Genomic DNA, 27218 nt, shown 5'->3' on the forward strand with positions numbered 1-27218 from the left:
GCGTGCAGAATAACATAAGTGAACTTTAAATGATTAATTGCCGCTTTGAACGATTACGTAATTGTGGCGTCCATAATTGTAATCGCGATTAGAAATTCGATTAATTGTGCAGCCCTAGATTGTTCTAATTATTCTGTGTTTTCATTGTATGCGATTGATATGGAGTAGCAATTTGACAACTTCATGTTATATAAGTAAATGAAAGATTGCTCTGATTTGTCACATATTAGGAGTTACACGGATCGCAGTTGATCTGTAATACTTACGGATGAGACCGTACCGTTCGGCACGTGAGTTGTTCGTGATCTATTACAAATCCTTACACGTACAAGCAATTTTAAACCACAAGAAGAAGAAACGAAAGAGATATTGGTTCGTTAATTTTTAGATGTTATGGAGAAGAAACAAAAGAGACCTCAATTCATTACTCGTGGAACTACGGAAAATATTTTTTTCTCGCTTATCTGAAAAAATAGTTCGATCTGTGACTCAAAAAAAAAAACACACATAATGCGTTGAACCACTATATAATGCTATTATAATACTGTATAATAGCCTTTATATATATATATATATATATATATATATATATATATATATATATATATATATATATATATATATATATATATATATATATATATATATATATATATATATATAATATAATATAAGCTAAATAAGGTAGATCGATATTGTTAATTGAGCACTAGCGTCCACACAGCTGACATGTTACCTGTTGCAGTTTATCCACGATCTGTCCACGAAATAAACACTGACAATGTAAAAACGCACCATTGGAGAAACACTGATTAAACATCACAGGTTTGGAGTCTTCGAAGCTTAAAATCTTTTTTGTAACTTTTTTTTTTTTTTTGGGGGCTGAAAGTATTTACACGGTTAAAACAGTCTGTCATGTTAAAGGGCATCAAAACCACATTTATTGTTTGTATTTCATTATAAAATTAACAATTCGAACGTTAACTTCTGTCTAAAGTTTATGAACAAACTTTGATGTTGGCTTGAGAAAGCCTAGCCTGAGACCTCGAAGTTTGAAAGTTTAGATATCTTGATAGATGTTACTAGCATGTGGCTAGAATGATGTTACCATCTTTTAACATTGTATAATAAATGTGGTGTTAGCACGCTATCAACATGATTAACATGTTGTTAGCATGTTTTTAGTATGATTAGCATATGTTACCTTGTTGCTAGCATCATTATAACTTGATTAACATGTTGTAAACATGATTAATGTTGCTAACATTTTGTTAGCATGATTAGCATGTTAACATGATTAGGAACTTGATAACGTTGCAATCATGTTTATTGCATGATTAGCATGTTTTAACATGATTAGCATGATTAACGTTGATAACATTTTGTTGACATGTTTTAACATTGTAAGCATGATTAGTATTTTGATAACATGTTGCAAGCATGTTTATGGCATTATTAGCATACTGTTAACATGATTAGCATGTTAGCATGATTAACATTGTCAACATTTTGTTAGCATGTTTTAACATTGTTAGCATTATAAGCATGTTTTAACATGATTAACATGTTATCATGATATATGTTGTTAACATTTTGTTAGCATGTTTTAACATTGTTAGCATGATTAGCATGTTGATAACATATTGCAAGCATGTTTACGCCATTATTACCATGCTGTTAGCATGATTAACATGTTTCTAACATTTTGTTTGCATGTTTTAACATTATCATGATTAGCATGTTGATAACATGTTGCAAGCATGTTTATGGCATTATTAGCATGTTAGCATGATTAACATGTTAAAATTTTGCTAACATGTTTTAACATTGTTAGCACGATCAACATGTTGTTAACATGTTTTTAGCATGTTTCTAACATCAATAGGATATTGCTAACAAAGCAGAAAATTGTTGTTTCGGCTGGAATTTCAAGGCGTCACAAGCGTTTACGCGGTTAAAGTGATCAGTCACGCCACGTTAAAGAGCAAAACCACATTTACTGTTTGTATTATAAAATTGACAATTCAAAAGTTAAACGTCACCATTTTGTTCAGTGACTTTGAATAATCATTTTCAGTCCACTGCTTGCTGAGACCTTACGTTTCACTGTGTTTCATCAGGACGAGGCCCACCGCTGGGACCGCTTCCCCCTCCGCCACTCGGACCACGGGACGTCCCTCCAGAATTCTTCGGCCCTCGCGGCTTCCCCCCTCGCCCCTTCCCTCCCGGACCTCTGCCGCCCCCCGGAGCCATGATCCCGCCTCTGTACGGCGGGCGTGGCTTCCCGGGACCCCCTCCACTAATCCCTCAGCGCTCCAGAGACGGCGAGGGGAACGTCACACCAGCCAACGAGCCGCCAACAGACACGTCCCATCAGGATGGCGAACCTTGACATGAGAACGTGCCGATTCACCAGCTTGACTGTTGGGTCCTGATTCTTTTCAATATTTAATCAAAATCAGGTTTGGGTAGAAAAAACAAACAAACACTTAATTTTGTTTCAATAACACATTTGTGACAGAAATAATGAGGGTTTTGATTTTATACATTAGCGAACCTTTCCTATGGAAATAGTTTGATTTAATATGCATTACATTATTTTTTTTTCTGGTGGTTGTCATGTGGTTAAATTATAATCTCTACCACTCGACCCAGTGCTGATGCATTATGGGATGTCAAGCCGATATTTAGGCACGTCGTGAAGCCATTTCTCAGCCTTTAATGTGAGAGGACTCTGAAGAGACTTTACATATTTTTATGCCTTTTCACCATTTTTGAACAACCGTATTACCGTTCGGCCGCTTCTAGTCTTTTGATTCGCCAGTTCACGTGATTATTCGCCTCGCCTGTGTTTATTTTAACGTTTGATTCGTCGTGCATCTGCTCTTATGATTTCTTTTTCCTAGCGGAAAGGCACATTTGATGTCATATTGACAAAGTATTTGTACATTTCTTTCAGCTGCGTATACAATAAACTATTCTCACAAATCAGACACAATAGAAACAGATGAATGCATCTGAGCTTTCATTCAGCCAGCAGGTGTGTATTAATGAATGTTGCGTGACGATGAAACACGAGTAGAATTAATTATTGACAAAACAAACCGTTTGAATTGATTGTTGATGTTCATGTAAATGAATTAGTCTTATTTGATTCACGCAGGAATGATTTTACAAGCAAGTGCCACACATTCATCGCAAAAGAATTGCAATAACCTGTATTAAAAAAAAAAAAAAAATACACTCAATTTCATTCCCAGAAAACCTGCTCGTGTTTCATGAACGAGACCCATGAATGATGTTCTCTGAGTTTGTCATGCAATGCTTTTGGAAACAAAATGGAAAATGCTCCAATACTCAAAATCCATAGGTTTTTTCTTTTTTTTTTTTTTTGCATATACTGTTTTGTTTGATAGAGTAAATTATTTTAGGAAGTGTGTTGAGAGGATGTATCCTGTGCGCAGTAAGAGGGAAGAAATGGTTTTAAAAATATGCGGCATTGATTTGACGGGAATGAATGAGTTGAATAAAGCTGCTTTTTTCCTGTAGTTTTGATGAATGTGTTTGCTGGACGTCTCAACGTCTTTCAACAAGAGCTCTCATGAGGAGTCAGCAATTTTGCTCTGGACTAGTGCATTATTGTGCTATATTATCAGCAAGATAATTTGTCAACTTGTTTTGTTTCAATTAGCACATTTATTTTTGGAACTGGTTGACATTTATGCACAGTTTTTGATTGCCAAAATTATCCACAAGTAATGCTTTTTTTCAGTGTTCACTCAGAAACTAAAGTGCATGAGCTCCGATCAGTGAGGGCTATGATCAGTCAGTTCCTAAAAGAAATACGAAACCTGTGATGATTAAAGGAAGACAAGTGGATTAAAAGATTAAATGCAGTATTTGGTAATATAGCATAACGAGAAATTTAAAAGCCATTTTTGACCTGGAACACCACAAGTGTAAAAAGGTACAAAAATGCTCAATTTGTTTGGCAAGTTGTGATACCCTGTGTGAGAAAAGTCAATAAGTTTTTGTCTAGTAAGTTTTAGAAACATAAACTATAGCATTTACAAAAAAAAGTGATCCTACCAGAATAGGACATGCTTAAAAATATCTGAATGTGGTTGCTTTAGATACTATCAAACTTTTAGTATCCATTTTAAAAAAGATGCACGGTTTAAAATTTTAAAGTTTGCATGGTTTAAAATGTTCAAATAATAGATGTAATGTTGCTATTATGTGATTTGTGGATCATGCTGATAGATTGATTCTCTACACCTGTGTCCACTAAAACACCAGCTAGTTCTAAGAAAACATTTTATCTAATGCAATTAAATGTGCACTATTTTTAAGTATTTGCATACTTTTAGGGACCTTGCGTCTCAATGTCTTTAAATAGCAAACTGGCTCACGTGGGACTAATGATGCGCTTCCTAAAAATCCAAGTAATTCCAGGCATTTAGCAATTAATCATGCCAAGATTTGCCTGCATGTTCTCATTATGTCATATATGTATTTCAGACTGAAGTATATTTATAAAATGCTCATGATTCAAGCAGCATCGTCATTTATTAGAAATGAGACATTCGAAAAAGCTGTGTATTAATACACACCAGTGATCGGTAACGTCCGTCAAACAACATGATGTATAAAGTCTTCACACAAATGCAATACTTTTTAACCATTTAGTTGATTCCGAGACTCCACCACTGACATGACATTAAATTAAACAACCCGATGTGTGTGAGCATCATCATTCGTTTTTTTTTTTAATCTGGAAAATTCACGTAATGAAATAAGCATTAAAAGTTAGCCGAGCTAGTGACAAACTTCAGAAATCTTTCAGCAAACTTGGTTAACACTCTATGGTCATATAAGTTCATATTTACTGGATTCATATTTAATTAAACTTCTGAATTCTCTATTATGAGTTCTGGAATATCTTTTAAAGAGTACTGTAAAAAGTCATTGTGATGAGAGTATAACAGAATAATATTAACACTGCTGTGGCAAAAATAAATGATAGAAGTCTAAAGAAAAAACCGACATATTTATATATTTGAGATGTTTAGGGTTTTCATGTACTCCATGTAGGTAGCATTTGCAAGCATTAAAAGCAATAAACTTGTCTGTTAAACAACATTTTTAAAGGAATAGTTCATTCAAACGTTAATTTTCTGTCATTATTTACTCACCCTCATATAATTCCAAATTTGTATGCTGTTTTTCCCCCACAGTATACAGTATGCATACTATTATAAACCAAAGTTATATGTTCAGATTTGATCGGTTTTAAGAATCAACAGATCATAACCAAACATAAATATTGGAGGTTTTCACTGAATAACAGTTTAATATTAAATCTGCAAAGCTTTCGTATGGTTTAAGGAAACGTAGAACATAAAATGGATTGTTTTTCATGATGTTTAATTGGTGCTTTGTCTTTTTTCTGTCTTTAAAGACTATAAAATGACATTTCATGCAAAAGAGACTTTCAAATAATACATTAACAGCAGCATACAGGTTTGGAAGATGAGGGCGAGCGGTTCCTGTTATGCATTAAAAATATAAGAAACCATTGGGGAGTTGTGTTTTATCCATCGGTTTCCATCAGAACTCATCATACAGAGCATTTATACACAGTTCAGTTTCTGAAATAGTTTCCATTTCAAACACTCGTCTCTCTCTCGGATGAAGCACCACGGAGAAATCAGGCTGTGTCCCAAACTTCAGACTGGAGATATGAAGAAAAGCATCCGATATTGCAAGGAACGTGAGAGGCGATGCACCAGACGTATCTGAGAAATATAACCTCTTGGTTTAGTCTTTGTGCAAAGTCTGGTTGAGGTGCAGGTAAAGTGGTTTCTTTGTCAGGAGGTTGAGTTTTTTCCTCTTGAAGTCAGTGGGTTTCTTGTACCTTAAATCAGATTAATATGCAATACATAAATACAGTGAATGAATGTAGTAGATGCAAGCAATTCCGAATAGCTCTGGTACTCACAGTTCTATAACAATGGGACCTGGTTTGATTTCATCCATTTCCATGAAAGCAAAACACTTAGTGCTTGTGAATCTTTTCTTGGGTTTGTAGTGTTTGAATTCGAAGAAAATAGCTGCACCTACAGAAGAGGCAAACGCAATGATGAACCACAAAAATATACTGATACACCATCTCGAGTCTTAATGCAAGATTAGGATGAGTTTGTTTCTTCATCAGATTTGGAGAAGTTGCATCACTTGCTCACTGCAAGTGAATGGGTGCCGTCAGAATGAGAGTCCAAACAGCTGATAAAATCATTTGTTTTAGTTTTTGTCTTCTCCAGATGTTCACTGATGGACTGGAGTGCTGTGGATTACTGTGATGTTTTTATCAGCTGTTTGGACTCTCATTCTGACGGCACCCATTCACTTGCAGTGAGCAAGTGATGCAACTTCTCCAAATCTGATGAAGAAACAAACTCATCTAGATCACAAATGGAGCAAATTTTCTTTTTTTTTGGGTGAAATATTCCATTAAGAGCAACGTGAGACCTTTTGGTAGTTTTTCTACATGTTTCTGGATTTCCACGTCCACGCTAAAATGAATATACGTGTCCTCCTTCCGCGTGGCCACTGGCGTTTCCTGAACTGGGTTCAAGTCTATACCGTTGAGATCTGGAGGGTGGAAAGAAACGATTGAAATGCAAGAAATATGTCAAGACGGATCTGATTTGACAATAACGAGCGCTGCGGAGTTCTACCTTTAACACTGACTGTAATGTACGGGTCGATGCACTGTCCTGCGTCTTTCAGACCGATCTTCTCTATCGTCAGCGTAAGCAAAGTCATCCCAGGCTCTGAGGGTAACCGTGGCAACAGCGTGCCTGTCAAAGACGTCAAACTTTCATTAAAACTGTAAAAACTGGCACAAATGAGAATTTGTTTGCTTATTGAGAAAGAAACTGGATCAGTTTCTCTGAAAGTGGATTTCACTATTTTAAGTTCATCTACTGTTTACTTATATTAAATGTAATATTTCCGTAACAGAGCTTAGAAAATGACAAAAATATTAGGAAAATAAATTTTTGCACTGAATAACTTATTGGTAAACTAAAACCATTAAAAAATTCAGTGCAAAAATTGATTTTCTTAATATTTTTGTCTTGTTTTCTAGTACAAACTTCTAAACGTTCTTGAATCAAGATACATTCACTTGAAGCAAAATGACTTAAGATATCATAACATGTCTTGTTTTCTGACAAATGTATCACTTTTTTTTTTTTTTTGCTTAAAACAAGAAAAAAAAATCTAATTCAGAGGGAAAACAAATATTTTTCTTGCCCCATTTGCAGATTTATATATAGATATATATTATATATATATATATATATATATATATATATATATATATTTATATATATATATATAAATTAGATTAAAAAAAACACTAGATTTTGATATAATTTTCAGAAAACAAAACTCAATATCTTAAGTCACTTTGCTTCTCATATAAATGTATGTTGATTTAAGAATCAGAAAATCCTTTTTGCAGTGCATTACTAAAATATTAACAGAAATACAGTTTTATTTCAGCTAACTGCCAAGGCAATATTTCTCATTTTTATTTAGATTGAAGTCATAAAATAACTAAAACAAAATAAACCAAAACATAAAACTATATGGACATATTTAAAGAGAAAAACGAACAAAAATGAAAACTATAACTAAAATTAAAATGTTCAAAAATAATTAACAGAAATTACAACAGTATATCAGTGATACTAAAATGACACTGAACAAAAGCTAGACTTTTTATAGAAAATGTGAGTTATTTGCCTGATTTTTTTGTTATAAGGTTGAAAAATCATATTTAAGGCTGATCATATCCATAACAAGAAGTGCATCAAAGTAAGTCCAGCTGAACGTGGTGCACTATGAAGTGAATGACCTGGAACCCTTGAAGGGAATGATGGAGTTGAACCTGCTCCAGTCGCAGCGTCCAGCTCCTCCTCCAGCTCCAGGTTCTCCTCCTCACCCGGCGCAAGAATCTTCCTAAAACACCCAGAATCACTGATAAATCACGCAGCAGAAACAAAAAACATGCTCGCTGAAGCCTGTGAAACAACAAGAGATTCTATCGGAGCAGAGTATATCAGTACAGTAAGTAATATAGTGAAATAACACTGTGATAACAACACTCTTTATAGCATCATGTTATAAATGTAACGCTGGATTGACCAATCAGCATCCAGGACCGGAACGATCGGTTCTAGAAATAAACATTAAAGAAATACCTCAAAGGCACTGGTTGGACATCAAAAGGGAAATCTTTGTTGTAAGTCAGAATGTTCTTAATAACTGTGGAGAAACAGAATAGAAGTGAGATATATATATATATATATATATATATATATATATAATATATATATATATATATATATATATATATATATATATATAGTTTTTTTTTTTTATTGGAACGGTTTACTGAAGCTTTAGACCAAATATAAACAAGTTTGCATGTGTGTTTTGGTTTTGTATCATTTGTGATACATCAGGCTTTTATGACTCATATAGTGAGAGGGTCCTCTTGGCCCTAAATATGACACAGCAGGCTTTATAGGGTTAATACATATGTGTGTACATACTGGGCTCCAGTTTTTTCAAGTCTTCTAACTTGAACTCTTCTTGAGATTGTGTGCACTGCCAAAGAAACCCAGCAGAATCAGTTACAGCACTCAGTGAGCTACATAATAAATACTGGTTCAACAATAATACATATTAATAGATTTTTATGTTTTCTGAAGAAGCTGTAAGTGACTTGTTTCGTAACAACACTAACCTGTAAGGACGCACTTCGCATTTCAAGGCATGTTGCAAACTTCCCAAGGGTCTTCTGGAAAATAAATTCATACAATAATTTATATTAATATCGTGAGATAACAGAGCAAGAAAAAGAACAAACATCTAAATAATAAATATAATTTGAGATATTTTAACAATTCCAAAAATGATTGGCAGCTGTCATCTCTGGAAACAGACACACCTTCTGCTCCTCTGAGAAATCATGCGAGTTTGACGACTGCACTTCTTTCTGAAGTTGCCTGGCGAGTCTGATGAAACATCACAATCACTGGTTACTGAATGTCTTTTTCATTTCTACATGGAAATACTAAATATATTCATAGATCATGATGGGACCACAAGAGTTCACACTGAAGAATTAAAGGGTTAGTTCACCCAAAAATTAAAATTATGTCATTAATGACTCACCCTCATGTCGTTCCAAACCCGTAAGACCTCCGTTCATCTTCAGAACACAGGTTATTATATTTTAGATTTAGTCCGAGAGCTTTGAGAATGTATGTACGGTATACTGTCCATGTCCAGAAAGGTAATAAAAACATCATCAAAGTAGTCCATGTGACATCAGAGTGGCCGTTAGAATTTGTTGAAGCATCGAAAATACATCTTGGTCCAAAAATAGCAAAACATTATGACTTTATTCAGCATTGTCTTCTCTTCCGGGTCTGTTATGAGCGCGTTCAGTGACGCTGCTGACGTGTTTTCTTTGTTATTGGGCGTGCCAGAAAAAATATTCGGCAGCGCAACTGTTTTCAACATTGATAATAATCAGAAATGTTTCTTTAGCAGCAAATCAGCATATTAGAATGATTTCTGAAGATCATGTAACTTTCTGAGATTTACAAGTTTCAATAAATCAGATTCTGAATCGACTGACTTTGATTCATGAAGTGATTCTGAATCTACTGATTCTGATTCAAGAATCGATGTTGATTCTGAATCTACTGACTTTGATTCAAGAAGCGATGTTGATTCTGAATCGACTGACTTTGATTCAAGAAGCGATGTTGATTCTGAATCAACTGACTTTGATTCATGAAGTGATTCTGATTCTGAATCTACTGACTTTGATTCATGAAGTGATTCTGAATCTACTGACTCTGATTCAAGAATCGATGTTGATTCTGAATCTAGTGACTCAGATTCAAGAAGCGATGTTGATTCTGAATCGACTGACTTTGATTCATGAAATGATTCTGATTCTGAATCTACTGACTCTGATTCATGAAGTGATTCTGAATCTACTGACTCTGATTCAAGAATCGATGTTGATTCTGAATCTACTGACTATTATTGAAGAGATGATGTTGATTCTGAATCGACTGACTTTGATTCATGAAATGATTCTGATTCTGAATCTACTGACTCTGATTCATGAAGTGATTCTGAATCTACTGACTCTGATTCAAGAATCGATGTTGATTCTGAATCGACTGACTTTGATTCATGAAATGATTCTGATTCTTAATCTACTGACTCTGATTCAAGAATCGATGTTGATTCTGAATCTACTGACTCCGATTCAAGAAGCGGTGTTGATTCTGAATCGACTGACTTTGATTCATGAAGTGATTCTGAATCTACTGACTCTGATTCAAGAGGCTCCACTGATTCTGTTGTTGTCATTTGAGATGCATCTTCATTCTGAGTTGGTTCTTTTGATTCTTCTGTTGAATTCTCGTTTTCTAGCAACAATGTGCTGCCTAATAACACATCTATGTCATAGCTTTCAAATTTATCAAGACCAGTCTTCTCTTCCGGGTCTGTAGTGAGCGCATTCGTGAACGCGCTCACAACAGACCCGGAAGAGAAGACAATGCTGAATAAAGTCGTCATTTTTGTTATTTTTGGACCAAAATGTATTTTCGATGCTTCAATAAATTCTAACGGACCCTCTGATGTCACATGGACTACTTTGAAGATGTTTTTATTATCCTTTCTGGACGTGGACAGTATACCGTACATACATTTTTCAATGGAGGGTCAGAAAGCTCTCGGACTAAATCTAAAATATCTTAAACTGTGTTCCGAAGATGAACGGAGGTCTTACGGGTTTGGAACGGCATGAGGGCGAGTCATTAATGACATCATTTTCATTTTTGGGTGAACTATCCCTTTAAGACAACCTGAATGATAACTGTGTTTAGTGTCCAGCTAAGAGATGAAATATACTGTAAGAGAAACAATAATAAAATACATTTTCTTTATGGACAGTAATGCAGTGTGTTCCGTGACTAAAACGCAAAAGTAGAGTGTGCAGAACGGAAACAGTGAGTGTGTTGTGTGTGATTGACCTAAATGGCACGAGTTCAGACTGAGACAGTGAAGCTCCACCCAGTGCTGGAGGGTGTGGCGCGCAGCATAATGCAAACAGGCTGTCAAACACTCAGCACTTATTTATTTATTTACTCACCGCATCTCATGCATCAGATCGAGCAATGCAAGAACACGCGAACATATAATGCGCCTTTTTAAATTGCAACTTTGAGTAATTGCAATGTATCACTTGTCATGTAAAAAAAAAAAAAAAAAAAAAAAAAAAAAAAAACTTTTGCCCCTCATTTTTAACCAGCTCTGGTCCAGAGATCGCCAAATATATTTGCTTATTTTGATCACATGCGCAACTTACATTTGATACTCATCGATGGCTTCCACCAGCTGCCCCCACGAATCAAAGTCCGTGCCCTTTTTAAAACTCGCATGCCATTTCTGGACGGTTTTGGTGACATCTGACATCTTCTCGGGTTAAAGTTACGCGAAAGCTCCTGGCTCTACATCGCTGGTGAAGTTTTATCTTCAGCGGCGCATTGCTGCGCACCGCCGGGAAACACACTGGGCTCCGGATGCTCCGGTGGCACCGCCACACACCGACACAGGCCTGACGCGAGTGCAACTGAACCATCTGCGGCTGCGCCGGAAGGCGACGTTTTCAAAATAAAAGTCCTAATATGCGCTCAAGAATAAATAAGTCGTGAAGAATTAGTGAAAATAGTGTAATTAGTGACTAATTGCGTAAAGCGCTATATAAATAAAACGTTCTTGTCTTGTCTCAGTAATAATGTGTGATTAATTACACATCAAACGATAGCACATCCAATCCTTTAATGAAACACAAATTATATTTGACTTTTATTACACAAAATAAATCCTGTAATGTAATGCACATTTTAAAACTATTTATAAATAGCTAATTAAGTATATATTAACCGAAATTAGATATTTCAGCTAGTTGCCAAGGCAACTTTTTCATTTTTATTTTTATTTAGTTTGAAGTACAAGTAATAAAATAACTAAAACGAAATAAATTGAAACGTAAAACTATATGGGCGTATTAAAAAAAGAAAAACTAATAAAAACGACAAAACACCACAAAATTTTAACTAAATAAAATTCAAATGAAAAGCAGTTTAATTTAAAAAAAACTTTCTCTATAACAATAATGTAAAACCCTTCATTAGGCAGCGAGCTCTAATGTAAGTGAATAGGTTAATTGGTGGATATAACATTTTTTTTCTCTTTTTTATTTTTTATTCAAACTTATGTAATTCGTCGTTTTCTGTTAAAGTAAAATCTGTATCCGTTTCGTTTAGACTGTCTGTCCTCACATACACAAATGATTTAATCGCACATTTTTACATAAATAAACAAAAATTATAATGTACAAACACAGCCAGTTATGAAACGCCACCCAAACACGCGTCAAAATAATTACGTAAGCCAGTGGGTGTGACGTCACCGCCCGAAATACGTCAAACAGGAAGAGCGTTCATTGTTTTGGCCTTTGCTGCTCTGCGTCCTCGGAGTCTCGCCGATTAAAACAACAAACATCCGACAGCCGACACACTCCTGGTATAAAGACGAAGTCTGTTTCATCTGAGTCGAGTGTTGAGAGTCTGTTGCGCGTGGCTGCTGTTAAATAGCGAGTCTCTAACTCTCTCAGCTTTTAATGGTTTTCTGCACAACGTGGAGATCACAGAGCAGTGGGTTTCATTTGTAGACGATATAGCATCAACAGTAGGTAGTTTGCAACTAGTGTACCGTTTGCATTCACATAAATCTGTTGGTAAACAAGGCCGAGGTGTTAAACGACTCACGCAGAAGCGATAAACTGTAGTTTAATCTTATCATCTGATCTCTAAACTGGTGAATATTTCTTCTTAATATGAAAATGCATTGCGCAGTGTTAATAAATGTGAAATGTACTCAAACATTCAGTTGCTTATGCTTTGTATATCTGTCAAAACCATTGGAAACAGTTTAAATAACATCTGTGTAGACTCGTTTATGTATAAATCACATCATCTGGACTAGTCTGGAGTTGTTTTGGTGGACTGGACGTGTTTTTGTGGTTCTCCGGTGCTCGGGATCTAGATTGATATTCAATGTTTGAAAAATAAAATGTCCTTAAAATTAAATATCAAAGTAAACTGAAATAATAAGGCATCTTTCTTCCCGTTCAGGTACGGTATCTTCTCACCATGACTCACTGGTTCCATCGAAACCCTCTGAAAGCCACGGCACCCGTGTCCTTCAACCTGTACGGCGTGGCATCCAGTCCCGCTGCCAATAAGATCTGCAAGTGAGCAGTTCATTCGGGTCTTATGTATTCATTGCTGTCTCTTCTGCTCACCCAGGCTGCATTTATCTGATCCAAAATACAGTAAAAATTGTGAAATATTTTTACTATTTAAAATAACTGCTTTCTATTTGTATATATTTTAAAATGTAATTTATTTCTGTGATCAAAGCTGTATTTTCAGCATCATTACTCCAGTCTTCAGTGTCACATGATCTTCAGAAATCATTCTAATATGATGATTTGCTGTTAAAAAATACATTTAGCCTATTATTGTTATTATGTTGAAAACAGGGGAGTACATTTTTTTTTTTGGTTTCTTTGATGAATAGAAATTAAGACAAGAAATATTTTGGAACATTATACACTATATCATTCAAAAACTTGGAGCCTATATATATATATATATATATATATATATAAATATATCTATATACATACATTTTTTGTTGTTTTGTGGGTAAGGGGATTATAGAAATCAATACTTTTATTTTGCAAGGATGCTCTAAATTGATCAAAAGTTATGGTAAAGACATTTATAATGTTACAAAAGCTTTCCATTTCAGATAAATGCTGTTCTTCTGAACTTTATATTTATCAAAGAAACCTAATAAACATAATAATAATAATAAATGTTTTTTGAGCAGTGAATCAGTATATTTTTATGATTTCTGAAGATCATGTGACACTGAAGACTGGAGTAATGATGCTGAAAATACAGCTGCTGATAAATGAAATAAATTATTTTTGTTTGGAGATTGATTTAGATAGAAGTTAGTTTTTTTTAGTAGTAATATTTTTTAATTTTTTTGTATTTTTGCTCAAATAAATGCAGCCTGGGTGAGCAGAAGAGACTTCTTTAAAAAACAAAAAAACATACTGTTTTAAAACTTTTGAGTGGTAGTGCATGTTAGGACGACCATAGGTCCACGAGATTTGTAAACTGACTAAAATATCCAGGTGTTGGCTTTGTTTTCCTTGTGTTTTCATACTTGCTGATGGTAATGACTGAAAAGTAGCTTGGCCAATAGAATGCAGGCATTGTGGATAATCGACCAATTGTGTGCGAGAAGGCGGGATCTACTGAGAACGGTCAAAACCATGCAAAAACCGTGTCCATGTAGTGTGTGAGGACTGTAGAGAGCACGCCAAACGAAGCCGGAACATGCACATTTTAAGCAATTTAGAAATCCCGTCTGGGAAAAATAGCATGTATGGCCAGCCCTCTACTGTATGATTTTTCTAATGTTAATATTGCATCTGTCTCAGTGACCTGAGAACGGCGCGAGCCCGACTGCTGGACATGTTCACAGATGCCACATGCACCCCAGAGATCATGAAGAAATCCAGTGATGAATATTTTTCTCTTATACAGGGTTTGTGCACTATTATATTTCCTCTCCGCTCGGATGTTTCCTTGTTGCTCAGGTTGCTTTTTATGCATTTGCATTTATCCTGCTCAGAGATGTGTTGTTGTTGTTGTTGTAGGATTCATTCTGCCGCTGGATGGAACCACGCAAGAGAACAAGCTCCGATTCATCCAGAACTTCAAATGGACTGACACTTTACAGGGAAATATCACGAGGTAACTCAGAAAGAGCTCAGAAAGTGGTTTTGTGGTTTAGTTTAGTGGTTTTAGGACCTACTCTATATTTTAAATGTCATTGACTGGTGAAAAAAAGTTGTGCAGAAGTAAACAAAAATGAGTAACACACAAGGCATTTATACAGTACAGGTCAAAAGTTTGGAAACATTACTATTTTTAATGTTTTTGAAAGAAGTTTCTTCTGCTCATCAAGCCTGCATTTATTTGATCAAAAATACAGAAAAAAACAGTAATATTGTGAAAATATTATTACAACTTAAAATAATAGTTTTCTATTTGAATATACTTTAAAAAAAAAAAATTTATTTCCTGTGATGCAAAGCTGAATTTTCAGCATCATTACTCCAGCCTTCAGTGTCACATGTAACATCCAGTCTATCACATGATCATTTAGAAATCATTCTAATATTCTGATTTATTATGAGTGTTGGAAACAGTTCTGCTGTCTAATATATTTGATCAATAAAAGGTTAAAAAGAACTGCATTTATTCAAAATAAAAAACTAATTCTAATAATATATATTCTAATAATATATTTTCTTTACTATCACTTTTTATCAATTTAACACATCCTTGCTGAATAAAAGTATTTATTTTATTTAAAAAAAAGAAAGAAAAAAAAAATTACCGACCCTAAATTACTGACCAGTAGTGTATATTGTTATTACAAAATATTTATATTTTAAAAACATAGCTTCTTTTTTTTTTTACTTTTTTTTTTTTCATGTATGTTTAATAAGTATGTATTGTTTTTTCTGAAAATATTTTGAGGAGTATATGTTTTTATTTTTTTTATTGTGTAATAATATTAGAATGATTTCTAAAGGATCATGTGATAATGATCCTAAAAATTCAGCTTTGCATCACAGAAATAAATGATAATTTAAAGTATAATACATTTAAAAACTATTATTTTAAATTGTAATAATATTTCACAATATAACTGTTTTTTCTGTATTTTTGATACAGATAAATGCAGGCTTGATGAGCAGAAGAAACTTCTTTCAAAAACATTAAAAATAGTAATGTTTCCAAACTTTTACTGTATATACGTAATGCATTATAAAAGCATAATTAATTATGCCTTGTTATGCACCTTTTAATGAATTTTGATCTCATGAATAATTGCAATCACAGTTACAATACATTATAATAATGATTTATTTATTGTTACACCTGTTACAACTATCATAGATTAAACACAACAAGCAACCAATTTCAAAAGCAATCTTCAAATATTAGAATGCATTTCAACTTTGGTTACAATTTATGAAAAGATGTAACCAAATATCGGTGCATGGATCTTTTTTTACTCAGAAATTAGAAAGAAACGGCAGAAAGTAGAAAGATTAAAATAGTATTTTGATGTAAAATGTACTTCAGTAAGCTTTATTTACAAATTAAAAAAATATTTTTTTTTAGTGTTACCCAAAAGAAGAAAAAAACTGAAATGCATTATTTATTATATTTATAAAGCTAATTATTAATAACACAGTTGTGTTCTGAACAAACTGTGTTCGTCCTCACTGCAAATGAACCCGTGTTTTATTATTTTCTGTTATCTTGTGTAGTTTAGTTCATGGTTTTTTATAAACTGAAGGCATGTTATGCTACACGTCCATATTGACAATGATCTAATAGCCGTTGAGTTTGACGTAGAATAACATGGTTTGATCAGAATATAATCTGATTTGTGTTCTTCAGTGCCCAGCAGGATGCTGTATTTGAGCTGGTGTCTATGGCGTTTAATGTCGCCATCTGGTACTCCAAGTTTGCCTCACGCCTGGCCGGAAAGGAGAAGTAAGTTACATGTGTAAGGACTGGATTCTGTGATTTAAAATGTGATATGCTGTGCTTTAGCTATTAGGCAGTTCGTCCTCTCTCAGAGAAGTTGTGTGTACAGCTGCTAGAGCAGAACACATGTGTCTGATGGTGTGAGACGTTCAGAATTGTTCCACTTTTAAAACCAGGCAACCGATTTCCTGCACAGTTGTTCTAGTTTCATGCTCAGCTATGTCATGTTTAAACTATAAAAGCTGAAATGGATATCAGCTTTGTTTCTTATCTTTAAAAAAAGTTAAAATTGAGAAATGTTGCTTTGGCGATTAATGTTACGATTACTAAAACTAAACTAAAAATAAAAGCGAAATTAAATGATAAAAACAGAGGAAAGTGACTATAACTTAAACTAGAATTAACACAAATAATTCAAATAATTAATGAAATGAAAACTGAAAAATCTAACCGATTTCAAATGATTAATAAATTCTGTAAAAGTATTTAAATAATACTAAAATAACACAAAGTCTTTGACATCACTCCGCTCCTCCTTCCCACGTAATAAAATCATTTAAATGTCAGAACCTAGATATTATTTCTTTCTTTTTTTGGTAAGTAGGCATGAAATGAATGAGTTGATCAGCTTATACCCCAGTGTGTAATACATTAGATTTATATGTGTAATGAATTATATGTGATCCTGCAGCACAAAAGCAGTCTTAAGTCTCTGGGGTATATTTGTAGCAATAGCCAAAAATACATTGTATGGGTCAAAATTATTGTTTTTTCTTTTATGACAAAAATCATTAGGATATTAAGTAAAGATCATGTTCCATGAAGATGTTTAGTAAATTTCCTACTGTAAATATATCAAAACTTAATTATTGATTAGTAATATGCATTGCTAGGGACTTCATTTGAACAACTTTAAAGTTGATTTTCTCAATATTTAGATTTTTTTGCACCCTCAGATTCCAGATTTTCAAATAGTTGTATCTCAGCCAAATATTGTCCGATCATAACAAACCATACATCAATGGAAAGCATATTTATTCAACTTTTAGATGATGTATAAATCTCAATTTCGAAAAATTGACACTTAAGACTGGTTTTGTGCTCCAGGGTCACATATCAGAACATTTAGTTAGATATTTGATCATTAGATATGTGTAGTTTCATTAAAGATAGGTTGTTTTTGTTTTAAATTGTAGCATCACAGAGGACGAAGCCAAAGATGTTCACAAGAGTTTGAAAATTGCCGCTGGAATATTTAAAACCCTCAAGGTAAACTGTGCTGATTATGTGGAAAATTAAAGCAAAAAGTCATTGGAGTGCATGCATTACACTGATTTTACCACAGAGAGTGCCTAAAACCCCTTAAACGTGATAATGCACGGTCGTGATTGGCTTACTGGTGATATTTGACTGTTACTCTCTGAATGTGCTCGTGTGGTGTGTTTCCTGTCAGGAGACTCATATTCCTCGACTCATCACTCCAGCAGAGAAGGGTCGAGACCTGGAGTCCACGAGTTCCATTGACACCTACATTGTGCAGAGTCAGGCAGAGGCTCAGGAGGGTAAAACACACTGATGAACAGTCATGATGTGTGTGTGTGAGTGTGTGTGTGTGTGTGTGAGTGTGTGTGCGTGTGAGTGTGTGTGAGAGTGAGTGAGTGCGTGTGTGTGTGTGTGTGTGAGTGTGTGTGCGTGTGAGTGTGTGTGTGCGTGTGAGTGTGCGTGTGTGTGTGTGTGAGTGTGAGTGTGTGTGTGAGTGTGTGAGTGTGTGAGTGAGTGTGTGTTTGTGAGTGTGTGTGTGTGTGTTTGTGAGTGTGAGAGTGAGTGTGTGAGTGAGTGTGTGTGTGTGTGTGTGTGTGTGTGTGTGTGTGAGTGTGTGTGTGTGTGTGTGTGAGTGTGAGTGAGAGAGAGAGTGTGTGTGTGAGTGAGTGTGTGAGAGTGTGGGTGTGTGTGGGTGTGTGTGAGTGTGAGTGTGAGTGTGTGTGTGTGTGTGTGATGGTTCATGTCTCTCTGTTTTTAGTCACCATCGCCAGAGCCATCGAGCTGAAGCACAACGCCTCCCTCATCGCAGCGCTGTCCTTCGAGACCGCAAACTTCTACCAGAAGGCCGGTAGGTTTACAGACACATGCTCTGATGTTCTAGTTCTCCTCTCTATCTAATTCTGCATTAAAAACTGCCCATTTTATGAAGTTTTGTGATGAATTATCACTTAAATGTTTCAGAGCAATTGAAATAATATATTGAAAATTTTATATATATCTGTATGTGTTTCTGTGTGTATATATTACTAAATTCTATTATTATATTACACATTGCCATTCAAAAGTGTAGAGCCCATGAGATTTTAATTAAGAAATTAATACTTTTATTAATCAAGGATGCATTCAATTCATCAAAAGTGCCAGTACATTTATAATGTTGGAATTTCAAATAAATGCTGTTCTTTTGAACTTTCTATTCATCAAAGAATCCTGAAACAAATGTTTTTCCACAAAAATATGAAGCAGCACAACTTTTTTCAGCATTGATAATACTAATAAATGTTTCTTGAGCAGCAAATCAGCATATTAGAGTTTTAAGAAAAAATACATATGTATGTGTGTGTGTGTGTGTGTGGTGTATATATATAATATATATATAGATATATCTATATATATATATATATATATATATATATATATATATATATATATATATATATATATATATATATATATATACTTCTATAATTAGTTTTCTCATCATTTAGTATTTACATTTTATGTATTTTGAACTAACATGACATGTTAAAAAATGCCTTAATTAATAAATGAGACCTTGTAATGTCTTACCATGTAATCTTATAAGATATATAAAACATATTTATATAATATGTGTATGTAAAGGGCCGTGCTGACCCGAATGGACCTTGATCTAAATCATGAAATAAATCAATGCATGGACATGAATATTGATTTGAATTAAAATAATTGTCGTGTTGAGACAGAGAGTGCAGAGAGACACGCCAGACACCGAAATCATTCATTTCAGATGCAGTTTAGAAATATTCAAGCGTTCCTCAGGTATTTCAGAGTGCTGTATAATAAAATGATACATTATTTAGAAAATAATGTTTCATGTTTGCTCAGATCACACTTTGAACACTTTGGATCCAGAGTGCAGCAGTAAGTGGAAGAAATACCTGCAGCTGAAGCAGCACTTCTACATGGCTTACGTGAGTCTGTCTGGAGATGAACACAGCTGAACACACAGACATTTGGTCACACTAATGCAGTAAATATCTTACTGTATGATATTTTCTGTTATGTGCAGGCACACTGCTATCATGGACAGACTCTTCTGGCGGGTGATAAATGTGGAGAGGCCATAAGATCCCTGCAGGAGGCCGAGAAATGTACGCAGATGATGAATCCCTCAACAATTTATCAGACGTTTATTACTATTGTACAGTAGAATGTACGCCTTACTACTACTAGTATAATTATTATTACAAATTATTATTGATTAAAAGATAAATGAATGTTTTAAAATAAATGTAAATAATTCGTCATTTGATTAACGGAAAAATTCAAGTACATATCACAGAATTTTTGAAAAAGAAAAAAAAAAGCTAAAATGAACGGAAAATAGAAATTGGTTACAAAAAAACATATATATATATATATATATATATCTATATATATAAGATATATATATATAGAAATATTATTATTAATATGAATACTATATATATATATATATATATATATATATATATATATATATATAATATCTATATATTATATATTCTATATATATACGGACATATATATTTTTTTTGTTTTTTTTTTTTGTAATATATATATATGTCCCAAAAAATAGCTTTTTGCAAATGCTTTTTACATTTTAAAATTACATTTTACCATTCAAACAAAGTCCAGAAAAATTTAAATGGAAAAAAAAATGTAATCCAGAAAAATTAAAAGTGAAAAAATGGAATTTTGAAAAGAATAAATAAATAAATAAAATATGGGAAAAAATGAAACCGATTTTATAGGACCATAGGTATTTTAGTGGACTTTTTTAATCAGATATATTTAGTTATTTCGCATTGATATTTAATATAAGAAAAGTTTTAAGTTTTTATTTTTATTTTTTATCTCCATTAGAAACGTAATAGTTTAAAACATGCAGTTCATCTTAATGAGCTCTTTATACACTGAGAAAAAAAAAATTTTCACTCAGAAATTGGTTGTAAATCTGAAATTTTGAAGTAGGAAGAACTGAAATATAGCAATTTCTTGTAAAACGTACTCTGATGATCTCTTTTATTTACAACTTTACAGTGTATGTAAAAAGAAAAAGGTTGCATGTCTCTTTGTAACATGATACAGTAATGGTTTTTATTTAGAGCTCTGGATGTTTTTTTGTGTGAAATCCTTTCTTTGGATGGTTGTATTGAATCTCTGTGTCTCAGTTTATTCCCGCGCTGAAGCCTTGTGTAAAGAGTACCGTCAGATGAAGGGTCCCGGCAGCACGGCCAAACCCTCGGAGCAGCTCTTCTTTAAGAAACTGGGCACGTTTATGAAGATGGGCATGTATAATTGAGAGAGAGATGGAGGATTGATGGTGAGTGAGAAGCTTGTTGTGAGTGAGTGGAGGGTATCATGCGGGTGTGGCCATTTTATGGCTGGCTTTCTGTGTCAGTTACTTTCACAAGGTTCCTGCAGAAGCTCCGGCGCTGGAACTGAAGGCCAGTTACGGTTTGGCTGAACCGACTCCCTTCGAGCTCCCGCCTCTCAGCGCTCAGTGCACGCCGGAAGTCTACGCGACCTTTGACCTTACCAAAGGACCCAAAGAAGACAAGGTGAGGACAGCTTTCCTTTCCCACAGATTGGATATACATATGTGACGCTGGAGCACAAAAGCAGTCTTAAGTCTCTGGGGTATATTTGTAGCAATAGACAAAAATACATTGTATGGGTCAAAATTATAGATTTTTCTTTTATGCCAAAAATCATTAGGATATTAAGTTAAGATCATGTTCCATGAAGATATTTAGTAAATTTCCTACTGTAAATATATTAAAACTTCATGTTTGATTAGTAATATGCATTGCTAAGAACTTCATTTGGACAACTTTAAAGATGATTTTCTCAATATTTAGATTTTTTTTTTTTTTTGCATCCTCAGGTTCCAGATTTTCAAATAGTTGTATCTCAGACAAATATTGTCCTCCTAACAAACCACACATCAATAGAAAGATTATTTATTCAGCTTTCAGATGATGCATAAATCTATAAATCTGGTTTTGTGCTCCAGGGTCACATACAGTATATGTGTAAGATCAGCAGTGTTTGCATTAAGAGCCGGGGGTGAAATCTTTTTGATTTTGAAGATCAGGGTAAATTATACTTATTTTGTCTTCTGGGAAACATACAAGTAACTTCTGAAGGGCAGAACTAAAAAATGAAAAAGAAAAATGTACACAATGTTCAGAAGTTTTCACCCCCAGGCTCTTAATGCATCGTGTTTGTAAAATGTTAAAATACGGGTGAAATAAATCTCCATCATCTTTCAGCGTAACAGATATATTTTTATGGGAAATAAAAGTGATCTTACTAAATTTTGTTATATTTTAAATGAAAATGAAAAGCTTCTTGCTGACAAATGGAGTCAAACCTAGTGGTATGAAGGAAAGTGGCGAAGATTTAAAATCACAGTTAATTAGTTTCTAAGAGCTGCACTGTGATCCTTAAATAGTCTTTTAATGAGATCTAATGATTCTTGGTCTAAATATGCATGACAGTTTTTTGTTATATGAACTGTTGTTACATTGAATGAGATTTAAGTGGTTGTCTTCTGTAAATCATGGTGAAAATGTATGATAAAAAAACAAAAAACTAAAAATTTAATTAAATGGGACAGATTCTAATGTACAGAGGGGAAAAAAACTGTATTAAACTTTATTGTTTTGATGCTTGAAAACTCCTTTTCAGTTGTGTTGTGTTCATATATATATATATATATATATATATATATATAATTCCTATACCGTACAGACCAAAAGTTTGGAAACATTACTATTTTAATTTGAACAAAATACAGAAAAAACAGTAATATTGTGAAATATTATTACAAAGTTAAAATAATAGTTTTCTATTTGAATATACTTTAAAAAAAATATTTATTCCTGTGATGCCAAAGCTGAATTTTCCAGCATCATTACTCAAAAAAAGAACAGCCTTCAGTGTCACAATGTAACATCCAGTCTATCACATGATCATTTAGAAATCATTCTAATATTCTGATTTATTAGGAGTGTTGGAAAACAGTTCTGCTGTCTATATATTTGATGATAAAAGGTTAAAAAGAACTGCATTTATTCAAAATAAAAAAACAAAATTCTAATAAATATATTCTAATAATATATTTTCTTTACTATCGGGGCTTTTTATCAATTTAACACATCCTTGCTGAATAAACGGTATGATTTGATAGTTATTAAAAAAAGAAAGAAAAAAAAAATTACTGACCCAAATTACTGACCAGTATGTATATTGTTATTACAAAATATTTATATTTTAAAAAACATAGCTTCTTCTTTTTTTTTTACTTTTTATTCATCAAAGTATCCTAAAAAGTATCACAATGTTCTGAAAAATATTAAGCAGCCAGAACTGTATTCCAACTTTGACTAATGAATCATCATATTAGAATGATTTCTAAAGGATCATGTGATAATGATCCTAAAAATTCAGCTTTGCATCACAGAAAATAATGATAATTTAAAGTATAATACATTTTAAAAACATTATTTTAAATTGTAATAATATAAATCACAACTATTATTTTTTTTTTCTGTATTTTTTGATCATCAAATAAATGCAGGCTTGATGAGCAGAAGAAACTTCTTTCAAAAACATTAAAAATAGTAATGTTTCCAAACTTTTGACCTGTACTGTACATATATTTATAATTAATAGTATGCCTTACAGTATTTATTTATTTGCAAATAAATGTGATTTCTGCTCTAAATTGGATTTTAATATTAAATAGCTTTGTGTATCTGCTCCTACTGTCATAATAATCAGCAAAAGGAACCATTTTTATATCAAGCTATATAATAACTTAAGATCTTTACGATGATTTTTTCCCTCCTCCAGGCGAAAGCGAAGCACGATGAGGAGATCAAGCCGGTGAAGGAGCCGGATCTGAAGCCGCAGAAGGACACGGGCTGCGTCGTCTCTTAAAGATAGATCCAGGAGATCTGGAGGAGTCTGTAATCGTCTCATCTAACTCAAATATTTGGAGTTTTATATTGTTATGATTATGAGTTTTGCATTAGAAAAGCGTGTTATGTTGTAATGTTGGTTTTGTTAATGACGGTTAAGTTAGTTAATTTATTAAATAGACTGAGATTTGATTTGGATTTGATTTTGATTATCTGTTTATTTTTGTGTAGCACATTATAGATGATTTTATTCAGATTTTAAGGTTTATTGGCTCCATTGATTAGAGAATAACTTCTATAGGTCACTAAACTCATCTTTTTTTAAATGATGTTTAGAATTTAACTCTTCATGGTGATGCTGGAAAATGATCCATTGATTTGATGCAATTGTTAAACAGTCTTTAAGCTATATGGATTTCAGAAAAATTAAAGAAAAGAAAACAAAAGATATGAAAAAATATGCTTTGCATAAAGAAAATCAAACCATTTTAAACTCATTAAGATTTATTGCATTATAACATTATTTTCATGACAATTAAGCACATTTTTTTACCAAGTTTCTCATCACTGCAATGAAAAAAAAATTAAAATAAGAATATATATTATATATATATATATATATATATATATATATACTCATCTATATAGTATCATATATATATATATATATAATATATATTATAATAATATATGTATGTATATGGGTCAAAGAACGAAGACGTTTAAGCTGTTCGCACTCAAAAGAAATTGTACAAAAGTGATTTTGTGTCCATAGAAAAGCTTCATTAAATGTAAGTAAAAAAATGTTATCGTCTACTTTTACAAGGTCTCAAATAAGTTTTTTGGAGAATAAAATGTCAAAAAGTTTGGTTGAAATAATGTTAGATTGTCATTCAGTGTAACACAATATTTATGCAAAAATTCCAAACGACACGCTTATTCTTACGTGTACATATTAAAATATATAAAAGAATAATGGAGGCATGCATAAATTTTATTGTGTTTTAAATTAGTAAAAAATTCTTACTGGCAAATGGGCAAAACCTAGGATGGTGGCAAATGTTAAAAATGTAAAATTACAACTCATTAGTATTTGGGGTGAAAGTAATTAGTCTTTCAATATGTAATAAATTGATTTTTGTTGTAACTACGCCTGACAAGATTGTTACACTGAATTACATTTTACTGGGTGTCTTCTGTAAATCAGGGGAAAATGCATGATATTTATTTTTTTGCTCAGAAAAACAAAAAAAAATTTAAATTAAATAAAACAGAAAACTTTTTGCATTTTTGGGGGGGAAAACTACAACAGTTTAAAGCAGTATTACACTTTTTTTATGTTTAAACACTTTTTCGTCTTTGACCCATATGTATGTGTGCTATTAATGTTATTAAATCTAAATAACAAAATTTATTTGGCATTAAATGTGCTTGATTTTCATTCATATAATATATATTGTATTATATAATGATAAATTGTCATGCTTATAATGTCATAATGCAATAAATGGGTTTTTGTAAAATAGGCTTCATGCAAAATATAATTTCATGACTATTGTGATTTACTAAACAAAAGCAGTTACTATCAAAATACAACAACAGTACATTTAAGATAAAAAAATGATTACTTATTACTCCTTTATTGCACTTAAAATATCTGCTGTATGATTAATATTTCTCAGCGGGAGGAATCGTAAAGCACATTTGTATTTGGGTTGTTGTAGGAAAAGAAGAGAATGAAACCCAGTCATAGCAGACTTGCTTGAACTGGGCGCAGAATTGAAGAGCCTTGAGCTTCGGTCTGATTATAATTTTTGTATGTGTATATATTTACAGTCATTTAAGCAAAAAAATGATTTGCTTCTGATTTGAAACCTGTCCAAACATGCATTGCTGTGCTGTACATGTCAATGGAAACTGAGGTTTGTCTGAAGAATTTCAAGCATCTTTAAGTTAGTAAATATGACACTGGTGCTGCATTATGAGGGTCACGGTCATAAAAACTTCATGCACTTTCACTTCGGCTACAGAAATGATCACTAAATGCTTCACGCTTGTTATTTTGGCCCCTGCTTTAATAAGCATCCTGAAAATAAAGAGCTTGTGCTCTTATTAAGGGTAAAGGATCGTCAGATATTTTGCTGTATATTTATTTAACACAATTCTGCAGAGAACAAGACTTTCTCTGGCATTGTAATCACTTTTAGTTTTTGTAATGATTCGTTTTGCCGTCTATGCGGTTGTATGGATATGTATTCATCATCATATATACTCACAGATTACTATGTCAACCTGTAACTCACAGTCATGCATTTAATGGTTATTTTTTTTCTCCCATTAAAATGTTTGACAGCTATTCGTTTTGTGCAGTGTTTGTTTTCCAGACATGAATGATTCCTCAACTTGTTGCTTTTTGTAATACTAGCAATACAAGTATAGAAAGATTATACGCACAAGACTGCAAACATGTAGTTCATCTTAGACTAACAACATCTGTGTGCAAGACACTTACCAAGCCTTGATTTCATGTGCATACACTTATTGCAGCAGCTGTCCTTGGTAAATACACCTTCACACAACCTCACAAAATATTCAGGCCTAAATTCAAGATTTATGTATTCGAATTGCATTTAATCCATCCAGTTGGATTACACAGTTTTAATGTAAACTAATAAACTGAATGTGATGTATATTTGGCAGTCGTATATACAGTATAAATGAAACGTCTCAGGTTTCTGTAATAGTACTAATAAACTCAATGTGTTTTAAACACACAGTAAGCAGGTTTATACATTTATCACCAGTAAAGCCAATTAGTGTCAATCTCACACATTATAACTGAATATTGCATGTTTCACAGCTAGCAATATTTTAACCATGTTCATACTTTTTAACTGAATAAATTAATTTTTTTTCACTGGGAAAAATTGAATGCTGATTCTAAGCAAAAATGCATTTTGAAAACGTGATTATTTAAAATCTGATTTTTATTTTTTTTTTAGTGCAGAAATCTTACCTCTTTTGTTTATGTATGGCTGACAATTATGTATCACATTAAGTTTATTAGTTTTTATTAAATAGATTTTAAAATGGATTTAAAAAAATATAGCGAGCAAACAGTATGGAGCCACAAATGTGGACAGAACAACGAACCCTGAAAGATATAAAGGAGAGCAGAACGAAG

The 27218-nt window shown here is 33.0% G+C and overlaps 3 protein-coding genes across 3 annotated transcripts in view; 2 read left to right on the forward strand and 1 right to left on the reverse strand.

Moving 5' to 3' along the window:
- Window positions 1-3546, forward strand: part of LOC109058355 (transport and Golgi organization protein 1 homolog) — a 30392-nt gene extending 26846 nt beyond the window's left edge. Inside the window, 1 exon segment of the mRNA XM_042778169.1 lies at window positions 2121-3546. Coding sequence (XP_042634103.1) covers window positions 2121-2392 — 272 coding nt within the window. The 3' untranslated portion in view covers window positions 2393-3546.
- Window positions 3547-4550: 1004 nt separating this feature from the next.
- Window positions 4551-11766, reverse strand: LOC109107438 (axin interactor, dorsalization-associated protein). The gene is made up of 10 exons (XM_042778168.1): window positions 11474-11766; window positions 9026-9092; window positions 8822-8875; window positions 8628-8682; window positions 8274-8337; window positions 7928-8031; window positions 6741-6863; window positions 6532-6654; window positions 6002-6119; window positions 4551-5917 (listed from the first exon to the last, which is right to left on the reverse strand). Exons 1-10 carry the CDS (start codon window positions 11578-11580, stop codon window positions 5821-5823), a joined length of 912 nt encoding a protein of 303 aa, XP_042634102.1. The 5' UTR covers window positions 11581-11766; the 3' UTR covers window positions 4551-5820.
- A 774-nt stretch (window positions 11767-12540) lies between these two features.
- On the forward strand, window positions 12541-24104 carry LOC109100578 (BRO1 domain-containing protein BROX-like). The gene is given in 13 exon segments (XM_042778170.1): window positions 12541-12693; window positions 13305-13423; window positions 14690-14796; window positions 14909-15005; window positions 16731-16826; window positions 18017-18089; window positions 18274-18382; window positions 18841-18930; window positions 19950-20035; window positions 20134-20215; window positions 21278-21424; window positions 21504-21667; window positions 23967-24104. Coding segments are annotated over 12 exon segments (1239 nt in total). The 5' UTR covers window positions 12541-12693; window positions 13305-13322; the 3' UTR covers window positions 24054-24104.
- The last annotated feature ends 3114 nt before the right edge of the window (window positions 24105-27218 follow it).

Source organism: Cyprinus carpio, chromosome A20 (assembly GCF_018340385.1).
Source record: "Cyprinus carpio isolate SPL01 chromosome A20, ASM1834038v1, whole genome shotgun sequence".
NCBI classification, from domain to species: Eukaryota; Metazoa; Chordata; class Actinopteri; order Cypriniformes; family Cyprinidae; genus Cyprinus; species Cyprinus carpio.